This window comes from Leguminivora glycinivorella, chromosome Z, assembly GCF_023078275.1.
Source record: "Leguminivora glycinivorella isolate SPB_JAAS2020 chromosome Z, LegGlyc_1.1, whole genome shotgun sequence".
Classification (NCBI taxonomy): Eukaryota; Metazoa; Arthropoda; class Insecta; order Lepidoptera; family Tortricidae; genus Leguminivora; species Leguminivora glycinivorella.
In genome coordinates this window covers 35,159,737-35,183,058 of record NC_062998.1, presented here as the reverse complement: position 1 = coordinate 35,183,058, position 23,322 = coordinate 35,159,737, and the positions used below count along the sequence as shown (strand labels likewise).

At 38.9% G+C, this 23,322-nt stretch overlaps 1 protein-coding gene across 1 annotated transcript in view; it reads left to right on the top strand.

The window, feature by feature from the left end:
* Positions 1–13,844, top strand: part of LOC125240471 — a 45,774-nt gene extending 31,930 nt beyond the window's left edge. The window contains exons 24-27 of the mRNA XM_048148364.1: positions 4,122–4,362; positions 10,640–10,747; positions 12,561–12,701; positions 13,383–13,844. Coding sequence (XP_048004321.1) covers positions 4,122–4,362; positions 10,640–10,747; positions 12,561–12,701; positions 13,383–13,559 — 667 coding nt within the window. The 3' untranslated portion in view covers positions 13,560–13,844. The remainder of the gene's footprint in view (positions 1–4,121; positions 4,363–10,639; positions 10,748–12,560; positions 12,702–13,382) is intronic.
* Positions 13,845–23,322: the final 9,478 nt, after the last annotated feature.

The following is a 23,322-nucleotide window of genomic DNA, read 5'->3' as shown; positions in this document are numbered from 1 at the left end:
ACATCTACTACGTGTCTGACTCCCCCGTCAACAACATCGCCGAGTCGGCGTACATGCACTTGGCTCCCGGCAGGTATCTCCTGACAATACTGCAACACCACACTATAATAAAGAGTACTATCGTATACTTGTGGACAAAAACACTAGGGTTATCTAAAATAGTAGGTACGCCATTTTGGATATTCCTATAGTGTTGTTGAGAGAGAGGTAGTATTCCAAGAGGATCGTTTACATATAATTTGTATTGGTACGAAATTTTCCTAATATTTATTTCAAAGCCCTATAAAAATTCTTATTACATGCAAATAATAGCATAAACATTAAACACTGAAATTCTGAAAATAAAAACCGATCGGTTAATTGGTATTCATGTGAAATTAATATTATTATCATTATTTCTATTTTCTTGTGATTCATTAACTATTCATCAGTTTCCTAAAAATGTGATGAATACTGAATATATCAGGATCTCTTATTTACTCACTCATTTTAATGGAATGCATTAGCTCAATATATTTAATTAGTGGCTCCATTGGGCAAGTACGTGACCACAATGGCCGTTACCTGCGGTTTCTAGCGCTTAATATAATTTACTGTGATAAATGGTTGTGAAGGCGTTAACTTGTTCAAATAGGTATTAGTTGTCGCCCACCACTTCGTGCACGTGACATTTTATATTGGTTTACGTATAAAGGTTAAGTTAAATTATAACCAGCATTCGAACATTAAACATTTTGTAGTTAAATATAGTAGTCGATTTTAATACATTGTGTTATTTTTAAAACAGCAGTAGGCACTTTTATGTACAATAATTTGTCAATTTTATTACACGGATGCACCTAAAATGCTCGTCCAAACTGTTCATAGTTCTATAAACTTTCCCCATCCTCCTGGACGAGGAATTTTCCAATACATAATTGTTTTACACTAAGTAACATGAAAAGGGATGATAAATAAGTTAAATAACACGGATATAATATTAGTCTACTTAAGTACTTCAATTCTAATACTTATTACACCCACGTTCTAGGAAGTTTCAAGCTTTGTACACGATATACAATTTTAACCCCCTTTGAATGAAAGAACGCCTTTATTTTATTATTTACCTAGGTAACTCGAGTTCAGTAAAATGTAGAATTTATTTTAAATAAAGTACAGCGGACAATTTCGACTGGGGAACAATTATAACTTTTCTATTTTTTTTTTCATGTTTTACAATGTCTTGCATTATTAAATAGAGTTCCTCAGGTTATATAGCAAGCGTGTTCAGTGGATATGTTATGGACCAAGTGATTAATAAGGGCATTATGTATAATGCCCGGGCATTATGAATAATGCCTAGCCATATTGGGCAAAGTGATTAATCATCACTTGTTGATTGTCTAGACGCCATTTTTTATCACATTGCCCGGTCATTATGATAATGCTACATGACCATTGGGCAAATTGATAATAAGTTTAACAAGTTTGCCTGAACGCCATTTTTTATCACATTGCCCGGGCATTATGATACTGCTACGTAATTGTTGGGCAATGTAATAATAAGTTTAACAAGTTTGCCGGAACGCCATTTTTTATCACATTGCCCGGGCAATATGATACTGCTACGTGATTTTTGGGCAATTTGATAATCATTTTAACAAGTTTGCCTGAACGCCATTTTTTGTCACATTGCCCGGGCATTATGATACTGCTACGTGATTGTTGGGCAATTTGATATTAAGTTTAACAAGTTTGCCTGAACGCCATTTTTTATCACATTGCCCGGGCATTATGATACTGCTACGTGATTGTTGGGCAATTTGATAATAAGTTTCACAAGTTTGCCTGAACGCCATTTTTTATCACATTGCCCGGGCATTATGATACTGCAGCTGCCCGTAATAAGTCAACCCCTCTTTTTCTGCTTCGAGAGTACCAGAACCCGACTAAGCGAATGACCACCATTTGCAAATGGTACAATTCTATTTACCAGCTTTGCCAATCGTGAAAGTACACTTTTATGATAGCGCTTACCACCTTATGGCTCTCCTCTTGCCCTCCCCGACATCATCTATGTCTCACTAAGGCTGGAGGCGAGCTCTGCTCTGTGGCCTATGTCGGACTTGTCGTTTAACTCTAAATCATCGATTATAAGTCCTATCTTAGCCATCCTTGACATCGAGAGGTCCTACGGCACTGCAGGCGGCTCGCGGCTGTGTCCTTTGTAGTTTGATATGAAACTGCGTACAGTCTCTTGAACAAATCAGCACGAAAGTCTGCTGAACCTGCGCCAATCTACATGTTTTATTATTACTCTGCCCGACAGAGGACAAGCATTATGAATAATGCCCGGGCAAAATTGAGATATTCGGTATGTTATTATCACTTTGCCCAACAGAGGATAGGCATTATGTACAATGCCCGGGCAAACTTCAGCTATTCGGTGTGTCTTTTGCATATCTCTGGACCGTGGGGTCCCGGACCTTTGCGAGGCATGCGTGGGGCCGAAGCCAACAGCTCAGAGGCCCTTTAAGACATTTAAATCTAAAGGCAAGAGTAGAGACACACGTGGCGGATACCATCCCCGAGCGCACTAACTATATGATATGGGGGAGCCAGGTGCAAAGACTATTGCAGTGCAACACTGTCTTTTGTGCTACGATGGGAGCTAAAGTCATGGGTTATTGTTTTGTAAGTTGGATGAACTGGATAAAGGGCTATGGGAGGAGACTATCGAACACCTGCCGTGACAATAAGTCTCACAATTGTAAAAGACAGGAGGTGACTTGCCAACTCATTGAGTGGGCCCTGCAAAACGGGCGCACATACGGTGCGACAACAGAGCAACACTTAAAGAGTGGCTGAAAGGTTGTCGAGAGGTGAGACTGCGGTAGCCAGTTTCCGGTGATCCGTTCAGCAGGCCGCCGGCGTTATGACACTTTCCCATTTATAATATTAGTATGGATGCTCATCATACTGTGTAATTTTCTTTAAATAAATAAATTAATATTATAGGACATTCTTACACAGATTGACTGAGGCCCACGGTAAGCTCAAGAAGGCTTGTATTGTGGGTACTCAGACAACGATATATATAATATATAAATACTTATATACATAGAAAACATCCATGACTCAGGAACAAATATCTGTGCTCATCACACAAATAAATGCCTTACCGGGATTCGAACCCGGGACCGCGGCGCAGCAGGCAGGGTCACTACCGACTGCGCCAGACCGGTCGTCTTTGTGTAAATAAAATAAAAAAATGTCTATAAAATGTCTATTCTTGGGCAAAATTCAGTTATTTGGTGTGTTATTATTACTTTGCCCAAAAGAGGATGGGCATTATGTATAATGCCCGGGCAAAATTCAGCTATCCGGTGTGGTATTATCACTTTTCCCAACAGAGGATGAGCATTATGTATAATTCCCGGGCAAAATTCAGCTTTACAATATGTTATTATCACTTTGCCCAACATAGGACGGGCATTATGTATAATGCCCGGGCAAAATTCAGCTATTCAATATGTTATTATCATTTTGCCCAACATAGGATGGGCATTATGTATAATGCCCGGGCAAAATTCAGCTTTCCGATGTGTTATTATTACTTTGCCCAACAGAGGATGGGCATTATGTATAATGCCCGGGCAATTTAATTATTTGAATAGTTATTATCAAACTGCCCACTCACAATGGGCATTATTCATAATGCCCGGGCATTATGTATAATGCCCGATTTATCACTTGGTCCATAACAGATACATCTGAAACTTGACTTGATAGTGTAATATATACATGGAAAAAAATTTGCTCAGTTGCAATTGACTCCCAGTAGTCCCAGTCGAAAACGTCCCGCTGTACCTTAGTTCGGAAAAAAAAAACAATCTCAAATCATGTAATTTTCGTGTAATGTCCCTAATATTGCCAACCTTTACTTGGCATACTCTGCATGCGATCAATGAATATAGTTGAATAGGCCCCGTAGCAGAATGGCATTTCTGCGATGCGAAACTCCGCAGAAATGTAGTCTGGATCTGTCACGCCAATGCGCTCTCTATCGCTCAGAGATAGATAGTATTTCTACGGCGTTTCGCATTGCAGAAATGCCATTCGGCTACGGGTTGTCCGGGCAGGTACAGATGGCGCGCGGAGCACGCGGGAGGAGCGCTGGGCGCGGGCTGCGGCACGCTGCGCGCGGGCGGCGTGTACGTGCTGAGCGCGCGCGCGCGCCGCGGCCGCCTCGACAGCGTGCAGCTGCACGCGCCCAACCCGCCCAACGAACTGCACCTCGCCTGGCTGCTGCCCCAGTACCTGCTCATCTCCTGCGCAGAGATCTTGTTCGCCGTCTCCGGGCTGGAGTTCTCCTTCACTCAGGTCTGTGATAAGCGTCCTTTTTAATCAGATGTCAGAGAATGACAATCTCAGTTTTTTTCTTTCTCCGACTGTAGGCATGTACTGATCTGTATCTTCTGTAATATTTAATACGCAGGTCCTATCAGTTTAGGTCTATATCCATAGATTTTTGCAAAATAGTAGGTAGTAGTTAAAAACTTACTTAAAAGTGCCATCAGCAGACCTATTTTGCTTCCAATTTTATTACTAGTCTACGTGGATAAAGCATCCGTCACTATCACACTGCCAAAAGTGAAGTGTGAGAGTGACGGATGCTTTATCCACGTAGATAAGTAATAAAATTGGTAGCATAATAGGTCTCCGGATGATAAATTTCCTGAGGAGCGTCTTTTCAAAAGGATTTTTTGAACTGTTTTCATACTTAGTAGACTTACTTGTTAAGATGCCATCTGACGACAGGTCCTAGCATGGCGTTAGTCGGCAGGCATTATCAGGGGCGGCTCACTCCGCAATTCTATCGCCGCGCTACAAGTACATGCTGGCGGCCGCGAGTTCGCGGCCTAATCAGGGGTGGCGCGCGTTCTTACGGAACGCACGTTCGCACTTTCTATTGTTACATTACGTAGCGAGTTTTTTTCAAGGTTCATATACGATGTCCACGTGTGGAATGGCTAATAATGCTTAGTTAAATAGACATCATGAATAAAATAGGACAATCTTACACTGATCTTATTGATTAAGTCTAACGGAAAAGTTCAATAAGGCTTGTGATGCTGAAGGCTGCAACAAAAATATATAAATACTGTATATATACCTAGAAATTAACCAAGACTTGAATATATAGTATAACTATTTATCTGAGAATTAATGCGTTTTAATCCATAGGCAACCCTATCCTCCGACGCTGCGCACGTGCGGTTCGTTTCTTTGTTAGAATTTTGTAGGCATTTAAAAAGGCGGCATTTCGTGAACATCAAAGCAGTGGGCCTTCTGTACTTGTACTATTATATATTCTGTGGCAGTATCACAGTCGCGTCAACAGGTCTAGCATGCGTTTGACATCTTCAAGTACTACATAAGGACTATCTTTTCAAACGGCCTTATTTTAGACTTGTTTTCATAGTTAGTATTCACTTACTGAAACTTAATGATGCGCTGTAGCTTATTGACTATTTACTCGTAGGATTGTTAAAATTTAAGTAATTATCTTATCTGTGGTATCTAGTGCGTACGTCAAATATTGGGATTAGTTGTCAAAGCGGATCCCAGGCTCCCCTGAGCAGAGGCAAATGACGGGATAACGCAAGGAGGATGATGATGATCTTATCTGCGAACTTGCGCTTTGGCGCAATCTGTGTCATACCGCCTGGGAGCAAACCTGAACTGCAATTGCCCGAACGGGACATTGTCCGAGCACTGATTAAACTATCATGTCGAGCAATACCTATTTAATACGAACTAGATGGGATGTTATTCTTCCGGTAACAAAAAAAACCTACAAAATTATAATTGCCGTTTATTGGCTGGGTGCACGATGACAGCGTCACCGGGCAGTTACAACTACGGCGGACTTTGAAACGCCAAATGGCTTTCTGTCAATACGAAGAGAAAGTAATAAATAAACAAATAATTCTAATGAAATAGCGTAATATTTCATTAGACCATATAAATTTATAGTAATATATAACATTCACCTTTTTAGGGTTCCGTATTATAGTCAACTAGGAACCCTTATAGTTTCGCCATGTCTGTCTGTCTGTCTGTCTGTCTGTCCGTCCGTCCGTCCGTCCGTCCGCGGATAATCTCAGTAACCGTTAGCACTAGAAAGCTGAAATTTGGTACCAATATGTATATCAATCACGCCAACAAAGTGCAAAAATAAAAAATGGTAAAAATGTTTTATTAGGGTACCCCCCCTACATGTAAAGTGGGGGCTGATATTTTTTTTCATTCCAACTCCAACGTGTGATATATTGTTGGAAAGGTATTTAAAAATGAATAAGGGTTTACTAAGATCGTTTTTTGATAAGATTAATATTTTCGGAAATAATCGCTCCTAAAGGAAAAAAAAGTGCGTCCCCCCCCTCTAACTTTTGAACCATATGTTTAAAGAATATGAAAAAAATCACAAAAGTAGAACTTTATAAAGACTTTCTAGGAAAATTGTTTTGAACTTGATAGGTTCAGTAGTTTTTGAGAAAAATACGGAAAACTACGGAATCCTACACTGAGCGTGGCCCGACACGCTCTTGGCCGGTTTTTTAAATTTCCGTTTACAATGTCACAAATGTCACAATCAATAAATTTCAAGTAGTACACACGGAATTTCTCATGGTTAAGTTTACGAAAATATGTAAATAAAGAAAAGAAGTAAACCGATTTTAGCGAATAACGCATTTCATAAACATTGGAGACGACTATTTATGCCTGGAGTGTAGTTAATAATGCAGAATTCTTGTCATTTTTAAAGTATGTTAGAATACTTATTTTTTCCACTTACAGCGATTATCCATTTAATTTTTTGGTCTCGTTTCCAACTTGCTTGTGCAAATTTATAAAATTTGTGATCACTGTTTTTCCCAGTGTTGGCAGTGTTCTTACAGTTAACTACGCAACAAGTATCGGGACGCATATTTATTTATTTTTACTTTAAATGCACGGATACATAAATTTCGCTGTAAAAAGTGACAGTTCCTTTCTTGCGCGCTGCGATTAGAGATGGGTAGGGGTGAGTAAATACGGAGTATTTACCCGTAATTTACTCAAAGCACCGATTTTTGAGTAAATACTGAGTATTCGTGGTTCTCCCACCAACTATTGGGTTGGTAAGAAAACTAAGAAAGTAATGAGCGAATCATAACCAATATTGTAATTTTTATTTAATTTATTATTTTAATCATTTATCAAAAATATAACCGCCTTCGTTATCTACTACTTGTCTCCATCGTTCTGGTAAAGAATGAATAGCATCGGCGAAGAAGTTCTTAGGTTTAGATTCAAAAAACTCAGCTATGTACTGTCGTAGATGGGCTTGATCATCGAACTTTTTTTCATTCAAGGCATTGCTTAGCGATCTGAACAATGCGTAATCCGTAGGTGCCAAGTCTGGAGAGTACGGTGGATGAGGTATCACTTTCCAACCTAGCTCCAATAGCTTTAGCCGAGTCACTTTTGCAATGTGTGGGCGAGCATTGTCGTGTAAGAAAAATACTTTAGCATGCTGTGGACGATTCTGACAGATTTTTTGGTTTAAATTTTCAAGCTGATTACAGTATACCGATGCGGTAACAGTCATTCCACTTGGTAGGAGTTCCCAGTGAATAATACCATGAATATCCCACCAAACGGACAACTAACTTTTTTCGGGTGAGGGTCTGTTTTTGGTGCCTCTATTCCTTTTTCGTTTGGAGCTAGCCACTGACGTTTGCGTGTGTGATTTATATATAAGACCCATTTTTCATCTCCAGTGATAAGATGGTCCAACCAGTTGAATGTGCGGCGAAAAGACAGAAGTTGTATGCAGATATCGGCACGGCGGTTTAGTTGATCTCTATCAAGTTCGTGTGGTATCCAAACACTGTATTTGTAGTTTTTTCCCAGTTTTAGTCCCAACTCGTGTAAATGTGTTTCTATGGTGACATGAGAGCAGCCTAACTCGGTAGCAAGAGTACGACTCGTTAGCTTCGGATCTCCTTCAATTAAGGTTTTTAATTTGGCTACATCAATCTTCACCGGTCGACCAGACTTAGGTTGATCTGATAATGAAAAGTCGCCACTACGAAACCGCTGGAACCATCGTTTCGCCGTAGCCTCAGACACAACTTCAGGAGCAACACGCTGACATATATTACGCACTGCTTCGGCGGCTGAATGGCCAGACTGAAATTCATATAGCCTTACATGCACTTTTAATTTGTCCATTTTCTTCCTTATATTAGCTCGGCGACAGCTAGTGAATGACTGACGAGAAACTGTGCGACTCGCCCTTTATATACTTTCGACCATAGAAGATTCTAGAACTCTCTCAAAAATTTTATGTGGAATTCAATCGATCGCTCATTACTTTCTTACCAACCCAATACTTTGCACCCAGCCAATATTGTCAGAGGGGTTTTCCTAGGTAATAGTTTGGGAGATGATTTTCTTGGCTAATGATTCCTTAATGACAATATTTTGCATTATAAAATCAATTTTAATGACAAAATATTTTTACCCGTCAAATTTTTCCAAGACAAAAAAGAAACAAACCAGGGGGGTAGTGAACCTTTCAAGGCCAGGTTGAAGAACAAAATGATAGGTGGCTACTTACTTGGTACTTACGTAACCAATTTTAATGATTATAAACGCATAAATTGGTAAGTAAGGTGAAAGGAAAATATTATCAGGAAAATCCCGGGTATTATGAAATGTAATTTTTTGGCAACTTAAGTAGACCCCTTTCCTTTTAAGGGGTTGTTTATAAGGTAACGTTTGGTTTCTGTACAATTTTTCGTATTTAAAAATAATTGAACTCACTATTATTGTCCGTTCCATTCCAAAACATACTTTCGCTTAATTTTACCAAATACACAACAAAATAAGTGTAGATGTACAAGTTTCTAATGGGCCGGTGTGTATTAAATATACGGTGTGGTACCTATTAAATATTACTGAATCAACCAAACTGCCATCTAGTATAAAAAAACATAAATATAACAATCATCTCATTCGGAGTATCGGAAGCTCGAAAACACAAATATCGAACTCGGAACAGATGATGATGATGATTGATACCAAGCATCAAACAGATAAAATTAAAAATCGCTTAAGGGTTAGTTAGTACCTTTATATTTTACTAGTGTTACACCCAGATTAAAATGCAACCATGAATTTTAAACCTCTGCAAAATTGGGTACTTTTTGGTAGATGATTCCCTGAAGAAAAGAATAATATTCATTAAATGTAATTAAGATATATTTGTATTTGTAAAGGTGAAAGGTACAGCGGGGTAAATCTCGACTGGGGGGCAATTGTAACTAATTCATTTTTTCCATTATTACACTATGATGTTGAATTGTACATATATCCACTGAACACAATAATGCAAACATTGTAAAACATGGAAAATTGTACAAGATACATTTGCCCCCCAGTCGAGAATTATCCCGCTGTACCTTATATGTTTCGACAAATTAAACGAAATTACATGTTAGTGGAATGAAATGGTAAATAGTAGTGAGCTCAATTATTTTTAAATATGGAAAAAAAATCAGGAACCAAACGTTACCTAATAAACAACTCTCAAATTTGAGAGCTCGGGTTTGTTTACACTTTTTTCAATAGCCAAAAGTACAACGTATAGTGAGGGGAAAAATCAATTCCTTTAACAGAACGAATGAGTTTTTCAATCGACTTAATGCCATAATTGCCTAATAACTGACGTTATTATAGCTAACGTTGATTTTAAGTTAATAGACGAATCATTTTAATTGAAAACCATTACTTGTATTCAATCAACATCAATAATACGAAAAGTAACCCTTTAAAAAACAGAACCGTTTATTACGAATCTACGACAATTGAGATTAATTATAGTTTTATACCTCCACAATTTGTTATATATTTTTCTAATATCTGGTCTGTTGATATAAAAAGGAATTACGCCACTGTTTAGGTTTTGGGGCTTTATCCATAATTATGATGTATCTATTTTAATGTTTAATAAGGTGAAATATTCGTCGAGTCGTTTAAGCGCTGGTGGCCTAGCGGTAAGAGCGTGCGACTTTCAATCCGGAGGTCGTGGGTTCGAACCCCGGCTCGTACCAATGAGTTTTTCGGAACTTATGTCCGAAGTGTCATTTGATATTTGCCAGTCGCTTTTCGGTGAAGGAAAACATCGTGAGGAAACCGGACTAATTCCAATAAGGTTCTAGTTACCCTTCGGGTTGGAAGGTAAGATGGCAGTCGCTTTCGTAAAACTAGTGCCTATGCCAAATCTTGGGATTAGTTGTCAAAGCGGACCCCAGGCTCCCATGAGCCGTGGCAAATGCCGGGATAACGCAAGGATGATGATGAAGGTGAAAGATTTGTACAATGATATTATTTTTATTTTATTTTATTTTTTATTAGGGTTCACCAACAGTGGCAACAATAACTTATGTATATTAATTAATTCATCGCGTTTGCTTTATAAACTGTACACGCTAAATCGATGGGTATAATCTAATTATTCTAAGACAATAAAGTTAATGCTAATATGCTTGTCAATTTTATAATTTCATGGTCACAAACTTATTTTTTTAAATTTGACTAAATGCAGGCACCGAAGAGCATGAAAACGATAACGATAGCGGCTTGGTACATGTCGGTGGCCGTGGGCAATTTTATCGTCATACTGGTTGCTCAAACCAAAGTCTTCGAATCCAGGGTAAGTACATTTACGTTACATTATCACTCAGCTCACTTCTGCCTATAGCTAAGCTAAGCAGTATAGTTACTAAAGTACTCAATCCTAACTTACTTATCGAGGTAGCACTCGAGTTATATACTAAATTCTATTCTAACTCCAACTCTAGTTTTTTTTTGTAAGGGCAAAAATGCAAAAAAGCACTCGGGGGCTACTACACTACTTGGAGAGATTGTAATTGGTCAACTACTATGTCACATCAATCCTTCGCTAAAATTATTATAATTATTACCTATTACCAAAGAGGATCGAGTATTATAGAGAGTCACTGTCGAAGTAAAATGTGTAATCACAGTGCATAGACTGCCATCTCTTGACACAGGCTTAAAACTTTTGAACCTAAGTTTTGACAATTTGGCCCATATTCTTAGCTTGATATGTGTTAAAATGTCAAATATTAATATTAGCGCTATCTAGCTGAGCGTACCCCAAAGGTGTAATGCCATCTAGGTCACCGTACCTTTTACAGTATGGTACTGAGGTACGTTTTTTTCTTAGACTTTATCTGTCTATACGGAGTTATATATGTCTTTGCCTATACTAAATTTACTTGATCCTACCGGCTGCGCCACGCCATGTAGTAATTTCTTGTATTCATTTTAGTAGTCCAAAATTTCTTATTATGAACTACAGTAACATTGTTATACGCTACGTGCACGATTACTCTGCCCTCATTTTGTGGGCTTCTTGGTGTTACATTTTAAAGTGTCAAATAAGTTACAGCGCCAGCCATAAGCATAAATGTTGATGGACATATCCATGAGATGACGTGTAGTTGTGACAATCAGCGTCACTCTATCACTTGTTCAAACATGAATAGAATAGAATAGAATACTTTATTGCAAACTATGGTAAACAGATGATACAGATGTAGTGCGAAAAGGGTTTCCTTCGGAAACGTTCGTATTTGTCATGCTAGTTCAGTCAATGTCAGTACATCTTGTACTGAGACTGACTGAAATAGCATGACACGTTCGTACGTTTCCGTAACAATACGAAGGTAACTCTTTTCGCACTATATCTGTAAAATAATATTTTATGTATCACATGGCACCCTGATAGGGTATTGCAAGTTAATCTTATGTCTAGTTAGTACACAAGTAAGTTAGTACACATGGTATAGGCAAGAAGGAGAGCTGTGTGTCGGTTGCAAGCAAGTGGAATAAATTACTAGTTGAGTTCTATAGACACATTGCTTATATCAAACGGTTACAACTTTCAAGAGTAAACATTGGATCATTCCAGACAGATTAAATATTTCCAGCGCAGAACTACATTTACTATATTGCCCACCAACTTGGCACTTACAGTGTAACTAAACTTTTTGGTGATAGGAAATATATAAGTAAGGTACAGCGGGGCAAATCTCGACTGGGGGGCAAATGTAACTGGTCCATTTTTTCCATGTTTTACAATGTTTGCATTATTAAATAGAGTGTCCACCGGTTATATATGGTAGTCGTGTTCAGTGGATACATGTAGAACTCAACATCATAGTGTAATAATGGAAAAAATAGACTAGTTACAATTGCCCCCCAGTCGAGATTTGCCCCGCTGTACCTTTTTTCTGGCTCTTGAGTAGTCAGTGTGTCGGTGCAATTAAAATCACGTAACTCGCAACGAAGCATTTTTTAATGTTTCGTTGCTACCTACAAATATTGACACGCGAAAGCTTTGAGTAGGGACGAACTAACTAATAGACGTTTTGACTGAGTTCGGGCACGCATTTCCTTGATTTATGGTATATTTATATATGAAATTTGTGATTTGTAAGGCTACCGAGTTCTTCGTGTACGCTACCGTCCTGACGATCGCGATGCTCAGTTTCCTCAAGATGGCCCAGGGCTACGAGCCTCGCAGCCTGGATGAAGACTACTCAGAGGAAAGTGCCTTACTGCTGAAGGGGTTGTCCAAGGTTAGTTCTGATATATGCTTGTACCAGTGACTGTTTAAGTATTTATTATAAACACACATCGTAACTTTTCCAGCAATATTGGTGCAGCGTTGCCGATCATCTTGCTACAAAATACACGTTAAAAAACTTAATTTATTTCTAACATGCCGCACCGAAATCGTTGGAAAAGTTATGATGTCTGATTATAGTGATTATATTTAAATGGGTTTACTGATGGCCACATAGTAGCCAAGGCGAGGACTTAGCCTCGTTAGTTAGAACTTCAAAAATCAATTTTACTCACGTAGCGTTCGGATTATACAGTACAGTATTACAAATAAAACAAAAATATAGTTTCGTAATTCCTGAAAGCCTGCGGTACTTTCAATTTCAGTTTTTTTTTCAAGCTTTGTTCATTTTTCGGTTACCTGAAGCACAGTGCAATAAAGAGTACTATCCTGAAGCTACGAATTTTCTATTCTGTGTACTGAAAAAGAGACACGTCACTACATTAATTCACCTCAGAATGTATGTGGAAGAGTTAGTGCGTTTTCACATTATCCGATCTGATATCGGATGTAGGAAATATTTGAAAGGCAAATTTCAAAAATGGTGCCTGCCTTCCCCCTACCTACTGTCGGCCCAACGTCCGATATTGCAAAACGTTGTTACGGCGACTGAACATAATAAGAGTGTCACCAGATGCTATCAGTGCGGTCGGCGACGACGTCGAGCACGTTCGCGGGCGCGGCGAGCGCGGCGTCGTGCCTGGGGCGCATGGAGCGCGCGCCGCCCGGCGCCTGGCCGCCGCGCGCTCACGTGCACCTCGCCACGCCCACCGACAGCGACGTGCAAGCCACCACGCTGGCTAAGAACTGACATAGTATAACGACGACCCAGTAGTGAATCTCCCGCGTACCGATCGCGGGAGACTCACTTTGACTCTCTCACACGCGCCGCGCGCGAACTTGGCAGCGCCACGCGGCGTGGCACGTACTGGCGCGACCGCGATCGTCCGTTTTCACATGAACTCTCTGCACCTCGCTCGCGCAGAGCGCTACTCAAGGACAAACCGCGCGGCGCAAAATTTGTTAGAAGAATTATTACTGTTTTATACTGTTATGAACTGACTCCCAAGCCGCGACGATGGCCTTTTTTTCTTACGATTGTAATCTTGGCTAGGCCATGTGTGTACCACCTAAGTAGATTAAGGTCTTTCTGAAAATAAATACAATAGGTTCACTAACTTTTTTATTAACTTAGTTAAACTTGCCTAATGATATTGTAGCAATGACCATTATTCGTTCCGTTGCTGTAATACGAAGCAATGTAGTCACAGACTTTAATTGTTGATCCACTTCTAACTCATTTTAAACTGGACACTTCATAGCTTAACTATGAAATGTCCAGTATAAAATGAGCTAAAAGTGGATCAACAATTAAAGTCCGTTACCGTACAAGAAACGAATCCCTACCAAATGTAATACACAGAATAATTACACAGCAGAATTATCATGGTATAAATCTTATGTAGGTAAGTATGTAATGTATATTACCCATGATATGTAAGTGGTAAAGCCATTGCACAATAATATTAGTAGTTCGGGCGCTTAGGTTTATAACCAATTTATCCAGCGTATTAAACGTAGACTTGCAACATCGATGTGGGGTAGTGTGATTGGATTGAACCTGTGGATTGAACCGAGAACGCTCGGGCTAGGTACGGTCGAGTTCACATAAGTACTTTTTAAACCAACTGGCAGACAATTTTACAATAAAGTCGTGTAGGTGCATACCTACTTATATTTTCTACTTAGATTTTTATAAATGTTAGAAAATACTGTTCTGAATTGATAATCATGACTTCCTGGCCATTTTCGCCGTCTTCCGATTCTTGTAACCCTCGTTTGCGCCGTTTGCGCGGGAACCAATATTAGCACGAACGGTTAAACAGCAACTTTGTCCCTTTGTAAAACAAATATGTATAACTATTGTTTATTCTAATTATTGTACACCAGTACGGAGATCAACAACTCGGTAATGGGAACCCTTATATCAATATTCAATAAATATAGTTTATTGTTATCGTAACATGAGAATTTTAGAGTTACAAATATTTTTGAAAACATTGAACAAATCAATATGTCCTATAGTTGTATATTTATATATGCACGGGATCAAAGTGCGATCAAAGCAAAACCGTCAGAACATTGATAAAGCCGGTTTGCTTTTTGGTTGCTATATTCAAATAGAGCAAATACAGAAGCCCTATCTACTATTTATTTTTCCATCTCTATAACATAAGGAACAATTTGAGTTAGGGGAAGGTGAGGTATAATGATTCCCTTAAGGGAAAAACTTAACTGTGGCTAAAGCTGAAGACAAAATCCGCAAGATTTCTGTTGTTGCAGGTAGTAAACTTACTTGACGTTGTAACTGCACACTTGTTTTTTATTATATGTGTGTATTTTTATAGTATTAGAGGTTTTTGATAAAGATTAGTAAAGGATCATTTTATACACACCCTTGTATAAAATGATCCCTGGGGTAGGGGTAAAATAATCCCAGGGATCATTTTATACCCGGCCCTTTATTTATTACGGCCCGGCATTTTATTACAGCCCGTTTGTGCAAACACTCCCGAGTTTTTTGTTGGGACAGTGCATATACTCGTCTCGTCAACATTAAATATCCGATGGGGTGGAAAATAATGTTTTGCTTGCACATTTGCGAAAGTCGAAAAAAAATTGTCCACCACACCACAGGCCTTATTAAAGGCTCGCGCCCGAGCAGAAGACATCGATTCTGGGGCACGCATCGTAATGTCCGGATGTCTACGTCTAAACTAAATCAACGAAGCCATTCAAGTCCAACTTTTCCTTTTTCTTCAGAAAATGGATGAGGTCAATTAAATATTTCTGCCAGTTGGTGAGCTAAGCTTAAAACATCCTGTGTGGTCAGTCCGTACATTCTAGACTCCATGTCCTTAATGTCATCAACCAGTTCCTGTTCTTGTTCTAAGTTAAACACAGTTTGTTTGCGACCTTGCTTTTTAGCGGAGCCTACAGCTATTTTATTTTTACCTTTGGCTCTTTTTTTTAAAGCCATCACCGGGACCTTAAACTCTACTTGCAGTTTTGTAAGGCATGCCATCTCTGACGGCATCTAATGCCTTCTGCATTTTGTTCTTCAAGCCAATTTTGGCGATTACTTTTGCGTATATAAATTCGCGGCATGATCTGTAAAAACAACAAATACTAATGGGGTAAAATGATTCCAGGGATCATTTTAAACACATAGAAAGGCATCGTTTTGCCCCAAACACCAAATTTCTAGATATCGATCAAATTATAACCTTCAAATAACGCGTGCGGTGATCGAACATGGCTTAAATATTAGCTAACCGATACCCGCAAATAACACAACATTTCAATAAATACGAACATGAATAAAGTAATGAAAGTTCAAAAACAGGCTTATCTTAGATCAGAGCCACACTTTTTGATTATTTTTTAATTTAATCACGCCGAGCTCTCGCACCGCCATGACACTTGGAGAGGTGACTGGTTCAGGCGCGGGGAACATGTTTAAAGCGCATTTGGATAGATGGCACTAGTTGTCTCTGATTTAGGGCGGGGGATCGTTTGACCTCCAGGGATCGTATTACCTCACCTTCCCCTATATAAATTAGCATTCCAACATTCTCGAAAACAGTTTTCTAGATTTTGGTAAGGTACTAAGAAATTGAATAAAAAAAATAGCGTACCTATTAGTATTAATTGAGTTACAGAACCATCCGAAATTGCGAATGTCTTTAAGGATCACTTTAGGGAGACCTCGCCTCTAGAGTCGCAGCAGCGGAGGTACGGGTTCAGCACGCGTGGCGGGGCGAACATCTTGTCTTCAGTTGCAAAGAAATCAAAGACGCAATTAAAAACATGAAGAAAGGGAAATCGCCTGGCCACGACGGGCTCAGTATTGAGCACCTGCAGCATGCGGGCCCGCACCTGCCGCGAGTGCTCACTTTATTGTTCAGGCCATTCTTACCTCCCACAGGACTTGATGTGGACGCTGGTTGTGCCGATAGTGAAGGACAGGACAGGGGACATAGCGGACAAGTGTAATTATAGGCCTATTTCACTGGCTACCGTAATATCGAAGGTGTTTGATAGTGTGCTGGACCAGCATCTCAGTAAACACACTAAGCTTCTCGACGCACAGTTTGGCTTCCGTGAGGGTCTGTCTACTGAGAGTGCTATACTGGCTCTTAAGAACACAGTTAAGTACTACCTAGACCGTAAAACCCCAGTGTACGCTTGTTTCCTGGATCTGTCGAAGGCTTTCGACTTAGTGTCGTATGATATCCTGTAGTAGAAGCTAGAGGAAGCGGGTGTCCCTGCCGAGCTCATAGGCCTTTCCTACTGGTATCAACATCAGACAAATAATATTAAATGGGCCAACTCGCTGTCTGACCAGTATGGACTTGAATGTGGGTTGAGGCAGGGAGGTTTGACATCTCCAAGGCTTTTTAACATTTACGTGATTCAGCTGATCGAGGAACTCAGCAGCACCTATGTTGGATGTCATGTGGATGGAGTTTGCTTTAACAATATAAGCTACGCAGACGATATGGTGCTGCTGGGAGACACGATTGGCAGTTTGCGTAAATTAATAACTATTTGTGAGACGTATGCTGAGAAGCATGGATTAAAGTATAATTCCAAAAAGAGTGAGCTGGTATTTAAAGGCAAAAATAAACCTCCAGCAACTGTTCCACCACTAAATCTCAATGGCACTCCATTGCAAAGGGTCTCGCAAACCTTGGGCACATTCTCAATGAGGAGTTAAAAGATGATAGTGACATAGAAAGGGAAAGAAGGGCATTGACTGTAAGAGGAAACATGCTGGTTCGCAGATTTGCAGGTTGTACCCTTGAGGTCAAGGTCACGCTCTTTAAGGCATATTGCCAAACTTTCTACACCAACAGTCTGTGGACCAATCATACTCAAAAAGCGTATAATATTGAATATTGTACAATAATCTGTTCCGGGCAATGGTGGGTCTTCCTCGATACTGCAGCACCTCCGGTATGTTTGCCGACGCGCACACTGATGACTTTTATGCACTTATGCGCAATAAAGTCACGTCGCTCATCAGACGGGTCAGGGGAAGCCCCAACAGGCTCCTGCAGGTCGTGGCCGGCAGGCCAGACAGCGCCGTGTTCGGCAGGTTTAACGAGCTGCACGCCCTGGTGGTGCGTGTGGCTCGATAATCCGGTCTAGTTTATAATTCTAACACATTTAGTTTTAGTTATTTTTAGTTTTTAAGTTCAACATTACCTACTAACAAAGCTATGGACCAATGTTGTCTGAAAATAAACGCATTTTATATTTTTAGGGTTCCGTACCTCAAAGAGGAAAAACGGAACCCTTATAGGATCACTCGCGTGTCTGTCTGTCCCTCTGTCACAGCCGATTTCTCCGAAACTACTGCACCGATTTACTTGAAATTTGGCACACATATGTAAACCTGTGGCCCAAAGACGGACATGTAATTTAATTAAATGAAATTTAATCACAGGGGTCACTTTTGGGGGGTAAAATTGAAAATTAAAAATCAAAGTTATTAAAACTATATTGTGTTACATATCAAATGAAAGAGCATTTTATCAGCATCTGAAATATATTTTTTTTATATTTTTTGTTTTGGTAATTTAGAAGTAATTTAAGAAAATAAGCAAAAAATTACCATTCCCCCCCCTTATCTCCGAAACTACTTAGCGTAAAATTTTCAAAAAAATACACGAGATAGCCCTCTCCCTGTAGATTACAGGAAAACCTATTAGAAATCTACAGTCAAGCGTAAGTCGGACTTAAGAGAAAAAACTCAGATTACGAATTTCACTCACTGCCGCTGCAAGTAGTTACTAAACGTCTTAAAATTGTGTAAGCGAGTGTGACAGGTATAAAGAAATTCATTTCTGTCTTTTTCTTTTTAGAACTTGTTCAATTTTTTTTTCATTTGTACAAAATGACTTAAGTTCCTACTAAAAAGGAGGCGCTTAAGACCGTTTATAAATTGACTGAGCAAAATTTTATTCAAATCGGTCCAAAAAAAGGTGTCTGTTGACGAAAACATAGAAATTGTGCCACCGAAAGCCCAAATCTGAAGTCCATTTTGCTCTATCTCTTATCGTTTCCGAGATATATACGTAAAGTCTTGAAAGTGCGAAACGTTAACTTTGCCATTATAGTCGTTCAGGCGCTCATGAGTTCTTTGTATGGAAAAGTCGAAAACCGACTCGCACTTGACCAATGTTCATAGAACGTTGTGGTTTTTTTTTATTAGCATAAATGACTTAAGCGCCTTCAGAAGTGCAGGTGCTTAAGACCGTTTGTAAGTTAAAGTTAGCTGTGATGGCTCAACGAAGAAAGAAGATTTCAATATCCTACTTATACATATTTTATTAATTTAACTATACAGTTTTTATTACTCAAGCCAAGCGTTACGTTAGCTATTGCTATTGAAAGGAAAACTTGTGTATAAAGTATGAAACAAATTATGGGACGCGTCTGACGACCGCGACTGATAAGCCAATGGCTTGCGTGGGCGACGGTCGCGCGACGGCGATGCGACGCATACGAAATCAAACTTTATCGATATGGAAGTAGACGATGCGATGAGACGTGACGGCGACGGTCGCGCGACCGTCGCCCACGCAAGACACGGCGTAAGTGTGCACGCCAATTGCTTGCATTTGAAATTGAACTTTAATTACTAAGAAATAACGTTGTTTTTGTAAAAAAATGAAAGTAGTTTTTACTACATTGCGAAGTTTTCGTTTGTCAACTAGACGCACACATTTGCAACTAAGCGATCGGACTGTAGGTGATAGTGTATCTACTCTAGCCTCGTGGCGCCGAATGTACTTTCTAAAGTACATAATGGTTTCAATGGAATTTTAACTCTCATGTAAACAAATAAAATATAATTTCTTTTGTTTCTAAAATTTTTCGCATAACTGAAATTGAATTCAATCTCAAGTACAATAAGAATCAAAATTCCCTAGCAAAAATTTTGTATGGTGGGCGCCACGAGGCTAGGGAAGTTTAAATCGATGTTATCGCATCGATCTACTGAGGGGGGCGGTGCCTACAGCAGTTGTAGTTGTATGCATACCAGCTCACGCACACAGACGTGTCCACTGGCGCCGCGCCGGTGTCCGCGTGCGCTCTCTGCAATGTCTCTGCAATATATGCAGAAACCACATGGTGGTCTGTGGCAGAAACTCAATAGACATTTTTAGGGTTTTTAAAATAACTAGGTACTTATTTAGTACGTGAAGTAACATGGTAAATTAAAAATTATCATTAGATACTTATTTGCGGAGGTGTAAACAATTTCCTTCGTTTTGCCATATATCAATAATTACTTATCTATATTAAATTCATTAATCCGTATACATTACATTTTTACAATTAAGTGTATTAATTATACTCATAGCTGGGCACCGTTAATCAAATAGTTAACTTCGATAATCGCTAATCCGTTACTTTAAAAGTTAACTTCGTTAATCGTTAAAGCGATACATTTCAACAAATTTAACGGAAGTTAAAGTTAATCGATAATCCGTTAATCATGATAAAAAATAATTTTACTGTAGCTAGTTGCATCAGTTATCAACTATTAATTTTTTGGGTAAGTTTATTATGTTACTGTAAAAGACCGAAGTTCGCCAAAATCTCTTGAAAAATCCCAGCTGCCAATTGGTAATAGCGAAATGTTAATAAATATTGTTCTCTTTGGACTTACACCGACGTTGGTTCGGTAAATCCTAAATACAACAATAGATAATGTATTTACTAAATAATATTTATTTAGTAATTTCCCGCTAGAAACTTGCGTTATACTATTCTGTATACTTTTTCAGCTACCATAACCAAATTTGGATTAGATTAAAAAAACCTTTAAGTAAAACTTAGAACCTTTCAGATTGTTTTACTCACCCTTTCTGATGTTTACCATACTTACTTACCCCGTTATTCATAAACGTACACTAAAGTTATCAAGCCGATAAATTTCGTTTGTCCCTTTCCGACGTATTGGTGTGATAGAAAGGGACAAACGAACTTTATCGGCTGGATACTTTAGTGTACGTTTATGAATAAGGGTGTTGAAATTTATAGCTACGAAATTTTACATAAAACACCTACTTTAAAATAAAATAAAAATGTTGAATTTGGTTAACATTATAAAAGACCTCACGCAAGCTGTGCTAATTAGTTCGCGAATTCGTCGAGAGGTGGCGCTAAACACAATTATGCTCATTAGAGAACCTATACTTCTAGCCTAGCCCAGTCTTTAGAATTATGTGAGTAACGTAAAAGTTTTGTAGGTACGGAACCCTCGGTGGGCGAGTCCGACTCGCACTTGGCCGGTTTTTATTTTTATAAACGCGGGTACTGCAAATAAGGGTTAAATTATAAGGTTTGTAAGGTTTGTAGGTACTCGTAGCAGAAATCACGTAAAACTTGCTTACCGGTTCTAGGAAATTACTGTACAAATAAAAATAAAACTCTTATTATAAATTTAGCCTTGTAAGTAAAGATACATACTATTTTACATTGTAATCAATGCTACAGATTAATAGCTTATTAACCCCCAACGCAAAAAGACGGGGTCTGTCTGTCTGTTTGTGTGTGTGTCTGTCTGTGGCATCGTAGCTCCCGAACGGATGAACCGATTTAGATTTAGTTTTTTTTTGTTTGAAAGCCGAGTTAATCGGGAGTGTTCGTAGCCATGTTTCATGACAATCGGTCAAAATTTTAATTTTGTGGTTACTTATTATGCGTTGCATCTTTAACCTGGCTCTTTCATATAGTTGATAATACAGTATTACCTACATTCATTTGTTTTGCCATAATTATCATGTCATAAATAATTAATACAGATATTCATTAAAAATAATAAAATAGTCCCTTGTTAAATCATTGTAACGAAACGTATTTAATTTTGTTTTCCAACAGCTGTCATGGAGAAACCAACTAGATGTTGTAGTTGCTGTGTGCGTTTGTCTAAGAAATGGTGAGCGTAATCCTATTGATTGTATGTGTTTCAGGTAAATAAACAATTTCACGCTACCCCGCTTCGGAGAAAGCTATTAGATTAGTAGACTGTGATCTATTACATGTATGCCTACCATAATATTAAGATTTGATTAAATCTTATAGTTTAGGTATTATTTAAGTATGTCTTATTACCTATTTATCTACGTTTAAATTCTAGATATGGTCAGCTTGCTAAATGTTATAGGTATACAGGTTCCGACTCGTTCGTTGTTTTGTTATAACAGAAAAACACACACACACACACACACACACACACACACACACGCACGCACGCACGCACGCACGCACGCACGCACGCACGCACGCACGCACGCACGCACGCACGCACGCACGCACGCACGCACGCACGCACGCACGCACGCACGCACGCACGCACGCACGCACGCACGCACGCACGCACGCACGCACGCACGCACGCACGCACGCACGCACGCACGCACGCACGCATGCACGCACGCACACATTTGTATAGCTATATTATAAAACTACATACCAAAATAAAACATTTCCTACAAACATTTTACATTTAAGATAGGATAAGATACTTTATACAAAAAATATCTGTAACCCAAAACTCGCATCTACACTACATAAGCAGAAGGCTACAGGCGTATTCTGATGTTAATATTTTTTTATATTACGTTAGTCTTTGAGGGTTTCTATTGGTTCCAAAGTATTGCTTGCAAAGTATTGTTTATATGGTTAAAGAAACGAAAATTTGATATTACCCAATTATCCATTAAAGTTAATATTAAAATCAGAATATGTAAGCCCAAATGTAAACGTTCTACTGCAGTTCTGTGTACCTGTGGTAAGCTCCTTCTTAAACATATTAAGTAATTAATTAATTAATTATAGTGCCAAATCTTAGAAACTACTTCATTAGGAATTTGCCCTCTAGGTTATTTTTTTAAATCTTTAATGTTCTGAAGCATCCTGAATAAATTGTATTTCACCACCCCAACTGGCTTTCTTGCTACTACACAAACGGATGAGAAAGTTGCAAGTAGGGCTTGCAATATCGGACGGTTTTCAATTCCGGAACTGGCTTTCGAGATTGGACTTCAATTCCGGAATTCCGGAACTGGTTCCGGAATTGAACAATTTTTTTTGGTTTGGTTTTCTGGTGGATTTTTGATGAAATAATACAATTTTAAACTGAAATTTGTTATAAATCGACGTTTAAGACAATAACTCCGTACCTGAAAAGCATATAACACTGAAATTTTCGTTTTAGTAATTTTACAGGAAAGCCCATTTTGCGTCAAAATCGGTCTTGCACTAGGTATTTCGAACTACAGTTAACGATACAAACGAGGTTTTAGTGCCAGTTTTCTGATAGTGGTCAACGTTAAAGTTATTTTTTTATCCATTGAGCATCGAAATAATATAAAAGTAATAATTTACAAGGGGTGGAAAGGGGACCCAAACAACATCTCTCGGGACCCAAGTCAACCTCACCTGCTCGTGGTACACCCTGCTGAATAACGAACGAGGCTCTGGCGACCCACCAA